We start from the raw sequence: 8,624 nt of genomic DNA, 5'->3' as shown, positions 1-8,624 counted from the left end.
ATGCACGCACACACACGACACCGGCTGCCCGCCTGGGTCCACAGAACCATCCAGAACTTCCTCAAGTGGATCTGAGAGTCTGGCGCATCACAGTGGCTGGGAGAGACCTTGAAGGGCACCTTCTGCCCAAGAGCTGGTGCGTGGCCCCTGGCCCAGGACCGTCAGCTTTGCCGGCGCAGACACCGAGGGTGAAGCACATTCCAAATGCACATGCGCACATACGTGTGCACGTGACACACTCACACCCAAGTCCCGTCCGCAGACACGTGCACACACCCAGTGCACCCACATGCCCTGGGCTGTTGGGCCCCCTGAGAACCCTGTTTCAAGACGTCGGGGGTGGAAGTCGTCCTGGACTATGATGGCCCAGAAAGAGCTTTGGTCATCCTGAGGGCAGGACGGGGAGGGACAGACTTTCTGGACACACGCACGACAGCCATCTGGACACTCACACCGACCAAACACACAAGCGCAGCGTCTGCCCAAGTTTATTGTGGAAAAAGCAAAGAACTAAACAAAGACTCAGAAAATAAATATCTGCAGAGAGGAAGCCAGCTTAGAAGGTGAGGAAGCCCAGGGGGTCAGCAGGGGGCGAGGGGGGTGGGTGGAGGACGGTGGGGGCGAGCCGGGGCGCGCCCCCCCCTCAGGCCCCCCCTGGACGCAGGCCCCTGGGGCTGGAGCGCCGGGCGCGGCCGGGGCGGCGCGAAAGTGGGAGCTCGCAGGCCGTGTCCTGGCACAAGCAGCTCTCGATGTGGGTGTAGGTGTGCCTCCGCGAGCCGCCGTGGGGACAGTGCAGCACCACCTCCCGCTGGCTGGTGCGATCCTCCTTACAGCAGGAGCACTTGTGGTCCAGGGCCTGGGCCTCCGCTGAGTACCTGCGGGCAGCCGGGAGTGAGGAGCCGCCCCCCCAGGGCGAGGAGCCCCCCTGCCCCCCCACCCGGGCCTGGGACTCACAGGGCAAAGGTCCCACAGGACCCAGAGCAGTAGTTCATTGTGACTCTGTTGGTGCAGCCGTCGAAGGAAATCTCCCGGGTGACAGGGATGGTGGCGCAGAAGGTCGTGGTGTCGTTGCGAGGGGTGCCTGTCGAGAGGGCGGTGGAGGCTCTGGGGGGGGGTCTCCACACCCCGGGGTCCTGCAGGCTCTCCCTCCCGGCTTCCTCTCCCTTCCTGTCCCCTGTCCCCCCCCCGAGGCTGCACCAGGAGCCGCCAGCCGCCAGCCGGTACTCACATTTCTTGCAGCAGCCATTGGGCATGACAGTGATGGTGCCCTGGAGGGAAGGAGAAGTGTCTGGGACTCCCGGCCCATCCCCCAGCGATGAGCAACCCCCTCCTGCCACGGGGTGGGAAGGGGCAGGTCCCGAAGGAAGGGCTCAAGCCAGAGACCCCTGGCCCAGAACTGGGGACCCGCTTACCGGGATGCAGATGCTGGGGTCAAAGTCGGGGCAGGTGATGTTGGAGACAGAAGAAATGAGCTGGTTTTGAAGTTTCATGCAGCTGAAGAAGGTGCAGTTATTCTTGGGGTCATGCTTTATGTCCCCGGGCTGCAGGGCACAGGACAGTCTGGTGAGACCCACCCAGGAAGACAGCCACCCGGCCACGTGCACGGGAGGTCCAGCCTGCAGCCCCAGAGCCACCAGCCTGCAGGCCACAGACACGTCCACGCCCTGACCCCCCGACACTTGCAGATCTCGGGATGAGACCAGCCTGGATTACACGGTGGTGCCAAATCCGGTGATACATGTACTTAGAAGAGGGGCCACAGGAAGGTGAGCCAGAGACTGGGGGCCGCAGCCACAAGCCCAGGGCCGCCCTGAGCCCCAGCAGCTGAAGAAGCAGGAAGGCCTGTCTCCCAGACCCTTCGAAGGGAGCTCAGCCCTGCGACACCCGGATCTCGACTCGGCTCCAGACGGAACCAGTCACTGCTGGTGTCTCCAGCCCTAGTCTGTGGTCATGGCCACCCCAGGACACCGGTGCAGCCATGCCCGGCCCTGGGGAGACCCAGCTGGGGGCAGCGGGAGGTGGCGGTATGTGAACAGGCCCCTCACTCACCTTTAGGATGATGGGTTCCCTGTGGGGCCTGTTGATGATGCAGTGGGTCTGCTCGCACTTCTTACAGCACTCGCCCGGGGCCTCGGCCAGCTCAAAGCCCTGAGGTGCACACGCGGGTTGGTGCGGGAGGTGGGGGCAGGAGAAGCGGGGTGGTGCGCGCTCTGGGCAGGTGGGGGCGGGGCGGACGCGGGGGGCCTGTGCTCTGGGGAGGTGGGGGCGGGGCGGACGCGGGGGGCGGGGCCGGGGCGGGGGCGGGGCTTACAGGGCTGCAGGAGTTGTTACAGAGCACGTGGCTGCAGGAGATGACGTTGAGCTGCGTGCTGTTGTTCATGTTCTCGGTGCACACACAGTCTTGGCACTTGGAGGAGTAAACTGGCGACCCCGGCTGAGGGCACAGAGAGGGGCAGGTGAGGTGGGGCTGCCGCCCACCGCGGAGGCTCTGGAGCGGGCACCCTCCCCGGCACCCTGCCCGGGCTCACCTGGTACTCGGCATTCTTGTGAACGCACACGCCCTTGGGCACTGGGAGGAAGAGAATGGGACGTGGGTCAGGCTGGACGGCGTGGACACCTGGGCCCAGGGTGAGTGTGGCCGCCCTGTGGGGTGACCCCATGGGGGGTTCTCAGCCCCGCCTCCAGGCCCCACTAACCGCAGGTGTAGGTGGGACAGCACTTCCCGGGTCTGATCTCGCTCTTCACTTCAAATCCCAGTGAGCACTTGGGCGGCTTCACCTGGCACAGGCTGGTATTGCACTCTGGTGGGGGGAGACGCAGGGAAGGGAAGGGCCTGCGGGCACCCGCCTGCTCCAACACCCATGCTCAGGCGGACGCGCCCTGAAGGCCCCCAGCTCAGCAAGGAGGTGAAAACACCTTCGGGGGCTGCCGGGTGACTCCTGGGCCCCTGTCCCCAGCCCCGCCCCCTCCCCGGGGGGCCTTACTGCAGGATGTGATGTTGCAGCAGGTGTCTGTGGGGTTGACCTCCGTGACGGGATAGGTGCCATCCTCCGTGCACGAGAGCGGCTCCTGGCTGCAAATCTTGGGCTTGCAGACAATGCTGCTCCCGCCCTCCAGGCAGACACAGTTCTTGCAGTCGAACTCAAAGTGCTCCCCAAACTGCATACAGGAAGTACGTGGGCAGGGGAATCACGGTGCCACATGCGTGAGGCAGGCTGGCGCTGGAGACCCCCTGCCAGGGCCACGCCGCGGCACATCCACAGTCGGCCGGAAGGTCCCCGGAAACCTGTGCCCACCCCCCCCACCTCCCAGCACACGGGGCTGGCTCACTCAGTGCCTCGGCAGATCTGGCACACGGCAATCGCACCACACATGTGTATGGGGCTCCCAGACTAGAGCTAAGGTATCAACCACATGTAGGAGACAGGACAACATTGCCGGCCAGGATGTCATCTCAGGTTTAGACAGAGCTTCAGATGGCCCAAGGGTGGGTGGCATGAAGGTGCAGATGGACACATGGGCCAGCGAGTGGGTGGATGGATGCATGGGCGGGTGGAAGGAGGGAGGGAGATGGATGGGTGGGTAAGTGAATGCGCGTGGGTGCAGAGAGACCCCTGCTGGCTCAGCCTTCTGGGATGTAAATGACATGACTCAGGGTTTAGGAGACTCCCAGCTGCTTCTGTGCAACCCACCCTGGCCCCCCAAATTCCAGGCTTGTGGGTGAATCCCTCCCCGGCACCAAGAAGAAGGGCCCACCTTTCTCGGCACGTTGTCAGGTCCCACACAGCCTAGGGAGGGAGAGGAAACAAATCATGTCAGCGGAGTCCCAGTGCCGTGGGGCTGGGGCGGGCTTCGCGGAGGCAGTGTGGGCGGGCAGCATACCACAAAAGTCCATGCAGACATCGAATCCTGGGGCGTAGTTCATGGTGCCCTCAGGACAGAAGCAGCCTTCCACCAGGGTGATGTTCTTCTCTGGGGGTCTGGGGGTGAGAAGGCATGGTGAGATGGGCCTGTGCTCAGGCTGGAGAGCAGGTACGCTGGACCCCAAGGCCCGCCACCCCTGCGCGTATTCCGGCAACCAACCTAGACTTGCAGGTGGGCTCCTCTGAAGGGCCACAGGCCCGATACTCCCTGTGAGGCGGGCACGTCACCGCTGCAGGAAGGAACAACGATCAGAGGAGCCGGAGCGAAGGAGGAGCCTGGCGAGTGACATTCCTGCCCAGCCCCCGCTGAGCAGCTGCTCGGTGCTGCCCAGCTCCCCCCACCCCGCCCCAGCCGTCCTGAGAGCCCAGGCCCCCAGCCCCCCAAGCCTGCCCTTCTTCCCACCCCACAGCCCAGCCCAGCTCTCCCTGTAGCCAGGCCCTCCCTCCCCCAGCAGAGCCCAGAGACCCCATCCGGCCCACGGGACCACAGGTCGGGGGCAGGGGCAGGCAGGCACGCACAGCAGACCCCATTGGTGCGGTTCCGCCAGTCGATACAGAACCCCTCCTGGGCACAGATGGTTGCATAGATCTGCAGGCTGGCACACTCCAGCCCCGAGCCGGGTACGAAGCAGCTGTCGAACATGCAGGCGTCGTAGTAGTGCTGGGGGGGTACCACCTTGTGGCACGGGGCAAACAGGCTGTGAGGGAGGACGCGGGGGTCAGGCTCCGGCCGGCCCTCCCCACCTCCCCCATGCTCCCCACCAGCCCAGCACCTCCACCCGGCCGCCCTCCTGGGGCCCGGCTCAGCCTGCATCCCACTGAACAGGTGCCTGTGGGCCGTCCGAGGAGGCCGGAGAGCAAAGGGCCGCCTTGGGGAAGGGGTGGCCGGCTCTGCGGCCCGAGGGCACCCGGAGGTGGAGGCTGCTGGCTGCCGGGACCCCCTCCAGCGGCCTCAGCCCGCACACCTCTGGGAACCAGGCACTGGCTCCCCATGGATGTCATCTCCTCCCTGTCTCGGCCCAGGTCTGCCTGCCTGACATCAGCCTTGAATGCCAGCTCGGTCCCAGCTCAGCTGTCCTCCCTAAGGCCCCCAGCATGGCCGACCTCGCCAGGGCACAGGGACGTGTGACAACAGGAGCCCCAGCCCCGGGCCCTCCGAGACCCAGCACCTGCTCGTGGCGCCCTGACCTCGCTCTGACACCCCAGACATGCTCAGCGTCCGGCCTCTTTGCAGAGTGAGGGTGAGGCACGGAGGGAGGCCGCTCCCTGAGCCCCTGCCCCTCACGGGTGACGGGCAGTGGCCAGGCCGGGGGTACCTGTCTTTGATGAGCTCGCAGAGAGGAGAAGCACAGTCCTTGTGTGTGGGGCGGCCCACTGACGGTGTGCTGGCCGGGGCCTTGGTGGGGACGGCGGTGTGGGGACAGTGCGGCTTGGAGGGGTCGTTCACCAACCACTGGTCGGCTGAGACCTCGCAGTTGGAAATGACCTCCCCGCTGGGCAGCATGCAGTCGTCGGCGGTGGTGTTGGTACATGTGCCTGCGTCGGTGAGGAGGCCCACGCTGAACCGGCCCAGACCACCCACGCCGAGCAGCACACGGCCCCTGGGCCGGCCCCGCCACCCCGGCGACCATCAGGCCGGGGTCCAGGGCACAAACTAGACAAGACTCCTGCCGGCTCGTTCCCACGGGGGCCGATCCCGGCCTGGCGGTCACGGAGCCCGGAGCGGAGGAGCCAGGGAGCCAGCACGCTGCCGGCTGGTGTTTACCGCAGGCCAACCCCAGCCACGCCCCCCACCCCCCGCCCCCCGGGATGGGCCCAGCAGCCGCAGGGAGCCCTGGGGGCTGAGGGGCTCACCACACTGGCCCTTGGTGTTGTTGCCAAACAGGCGGTACGGCAGCCTGATGGAGAAGGAGAGGCCGTTGTAGGAGACGACGGCGCCCAGCTTGGGGAGCTCCACCACGTAGTTGATGCCCGACGGGGCCACCCGCAGCCCCTCCTTGTCGTAGGGCAGCGCCACGGCCTTCCCGTTGACCTGCACCTGCGGCCAGCACAGCTGCGGTCAGGAGCGCCCCCGGGGCAGGCGTGCAGGGCCCTCCCCTGCGGCCCTGCCCTGGCTGCCCCGACCCCTCGCAGGGGCGAGCTGGGGCGAGCTGCACCTCGAGAGCGCCTGGAGTCACCCCAGCCCCACCCGTTCTCAGGCCTGTGCGTCCAGTGTGGGGACCTCTGCCTGTCCCCCGCCCCCCGACCCGCTGCCCCTTCCCGGGTCCCTTTCCCACTTCCCTTCCACTGCCTTGGGCCAGACCGGTCCCTGCGGGTCCCGGGGGTGAGATCGTGAGGACGCGGTCCCGAGAGCCCCCCCGAGCTGAGGGTGAGGCCCCCTGGGCCACAGGATCCAGCAGCTCCATTCGCGTGTGTGCACAGGCCCCTGCACGGGGGCTTCTGCCACAGCAGACTGCAACCAGGGCGCGCGGGGGGTCACAGTCCCTGAGGGCTTGCGAGGGCAGCCCCGCCCTGTGGAGCGACGGCCCTGGCACCCCCCGCACCCCGTGTGGGTGTCCCTGACCTCTCCAGCGCACCTGCACATTAATGGGTAGCATCCGCATCATCTTGATCAGCACCTCCCGAGCCTCATAGCGCACGATGAGTGTGCGGGGGCAGGACACCCGGTCGTTGGCGTCACAGTGGTAGTTGTCGATGTAGACCCCGAAGCCGTGCCCCGAGGGCACGATCTCCTCCACCAGCACGTATGTGCAGTTGCCCTGGTAGCTGTAGTAAAGCCCGTCGAAGGTGACGTAGTGCGGGTCCCCCCAGCCTGTGCAGTAGCCTGTGGACGGAGCCCCGGGTGTGAGCCAACCAAGCCCCAGGCCGGAGGGGCGGGGACAGCGGCCACCGGGAGCCCGGGAACAGTAGGAAGAGCAATCAGGAGTCCGGGGGGCCCCAAAACCCACGTCCTGGAGCACGAGGGGCGTCCAAGCCCGTTCTGCGGGGCAGAGCCTGGCTCTGGGTTCGAAGTTCAGCTCTGCGCCTCCCACCCAGGGGGAGCAACCGCGCTCATGGAGGTGACTCCGGGGCACACCCCTCCCCTGCCCAGACCCCCTGCCCGAGATGGGGAAGAGGCAGGAGGCGTGAGCAGAGCCTGCGGGCCTGCCGCCCCACACCCGCAGAGGGGGGAAACTGGGGAGGGTCCTGCGGCGTTGGGGGTCTTACAGTCACACTCCCAGTGCCAGCAGCAGCCATCAGGGTCCGGGACTTGCACGGGCTGGAGGCCGTTGGAGCAGGTGGGTTTGGGCGGGGGCTCGCACTTCATCTCCACTAGCTCCACCGTGTTGTCGTACTTGCAGATGGCCATGGTGCAGTTGCACAGCCACCACGTCTCATTCTCCTGAAGCGGGGAGGGCACAGGGTGAGCGGGGACCGGCCTAGACCCCCAGCCTGCAGCGGCATGGGCCCAAGCCCTCCCCTGAGCCTGGGGACCAGGGCGCCCGGGGCCGGAGGCAGCTGCGGGAGCCTCAGCACTAGCCAAGCCCCCTCGCTGTGGCAGGGAGGCGTGGCCGAGCAGGGAGGCGCCCACAGACCCGCACTCGCAAGACTGCTAGGAGGACAGGGGCATGGCGGGTGACCAGCAGACGCCCCGTCCTCCAAGGTGGGCGCGTGTGCTCAGTGCCAAGGGGACCAGAAGCAGCCGCGGCCCCACTGACCTGTCTGGGAGGATGAAAGTTGGGGCACCCGGGGGGCTTGCTGGTGGCCAGTGTGCTGGATGTTGTGGGCGTGGGTGGTTTGGATGTTGAGGTCGGCGTCGGCGTGGAGGGGGTGGGCGTTGGGGATGGCGTGGACGGGCACGACCAGTTGAAGATCTCAATGGTGCAGGTCAGCGAGCAGTTTGCGTAATAGCAGGTGTCCCCATGCGTGCCGTTATACACCATCTCACCTGCCAGGGGACAGAAACCAGTCTCACGACAGCCACACAGGCCTCCCGAGCATACAGGCAGGTCCCCACGAGGCGCCCCCTTCCCTGACTCGTGGCTACAGCAAAGTGGGGCTGACCGCAGGGACAGCTTCCCGAGCCAGTTCCTGTTTGGAACTTCAGCCCGACCCCTCCCCGCTGGTGAAAGCCGACCAGAGCCCACCTGCCTCTGCTGCCCAATAGTCAGAAGTGAAAAGCCTGGGTACCTGGAGCGAAGTATGTGTCATTCAACACACAGCAGTATATCTGGGTGGAGGAGGTGACAGAGATTGTACTTTGAAAGATGCTGGGGGAAGAGATTGGGGTCACTGTGGAGGTGGGCACACTTGAGGTTGTGGCACTGGTGGTCTGTGGTATGTGTGGCGTGGTCGAGGGGCGTCCTGGTGGTGTGGGCGTTCCTGTGGAAGTTGTTGATGCAGTTGTGGTGGTGGTGGAAGCGGGGCTCGGTGGCACCGTGCTGGTGGTGGTGGAGGTTGGAGTCGGTGGCACCGTGCTGGTGGTGGTGGTGGAGACGGGGCTCGGTGGCACCGTGCTGGTGGTGGTGGTGGAAGTTGGAGTCGGTGTCTCCGTGCTAGTGGTGGTGGAGACGGGGCTCGGTGGCACCGTGCTGGTGGTGGTGGTGATGGGGCTTGGTGGCACCGTGCTGGTGGTGGTGGTGGTTGGAGTCGGTGTCTCTGTGCTGGTGGTGGTGGAGACGGGGATCGGTGGCACCGTGCTGCTGGTGGTGGTGGTTGGAG

General features: G+C 66.2%; 1 protein-coding gene across 1 annotated transcript in view; it reads right to left on the bottom strand.

Annotated features, from left to right (window-relative positions):
* Positions 1-486: 486 nt before the first annotated feature.
* Positions 487-8,624, bottom strand: part of LOC120226850 (mucin-2-like) — a 26,826-nt gene continuing 18,688 nt past the window's right edge. Inside the window, exons 31-49 of the mRNA XM_039225012.1 lie at positions 8,094-8,605; positions 7,622-7,851; positions 7,131-7,305; positions 6,500-6,747; positions 5,778-5,961; positions 5,240-5,459; positions 4,443-4,621; positions 4,084-4,153; positions 3,883-3,980; positions 3,757-3,788; positions 2,985-3,159; positions 2,697-2,801; positions 2,529-2,569; positions 2,312-2,434; positions 2,050-2,148; positions 1,413-1,541; positions 1,229-1,268; positions 955-1,081; positions 487-875 (exon numbers count right to left, since the gene is read on the bottom strand). Coding sequence (XP_039080943.1) covers positions 644-875; positions 955-1,081; positions 1,229-1,268; positions 1,413-1,541; positions 2,050-2,148; positions 2,312-2,434; positions 2,529-2,569; positions 2,697-2,801; positions 2,985-3,159; positions 3,757-3,788; positions 3,883-3,980; positions 4,084-4,153; positions 4,443-4,621; positions 5,240-5,459; positions 5,778-5,961; positions 6,500-6,747; positions 7,131-7,305; positions 7,622-7,851; positions 8,094-8,605 — 3,019 coding nt within the window. The 3' untranslated portion in view covers positions 487-643. The remainder of the gene's footprint in view (positions 876-954; positions 1,082-1,228; positions 1,269-1,412; positions 1,542-2,049; positions 2,149-2,311; positions 2,435-2,528; positions 2,570-2,696; positions 2,802-2,984; positions 3,160-3,756; positions 3,789-3,882; positions 3,981-4,083; positions 4,154-4,442; positions 4,622-5,239; positions 5,460-5,777; positions 5,962-6,499; positions 6,748-7,130; positions 7,306-7,621; positions 7,852-8,093; positions 8,606-8,624) is intronic.

This window comes from Hyaena hyaena, unplaced genomic scaffold, assembly GCF_003009895.1.
Source record: "Hyaena hyaena isolate Hyena2069 unplaced genomic scaffold, ASM300989v1 scaffold_1862, whole genome shotgun sequence".
NCBI lineage: Eukaryota > Metazoa > Chordata > Mammalia > Carnivora > Hyaenidae > Hyaena > Hyaena hyaena.
This window is presented reverse-complemented; position numbering and strand designations above follow the sequence as displayed.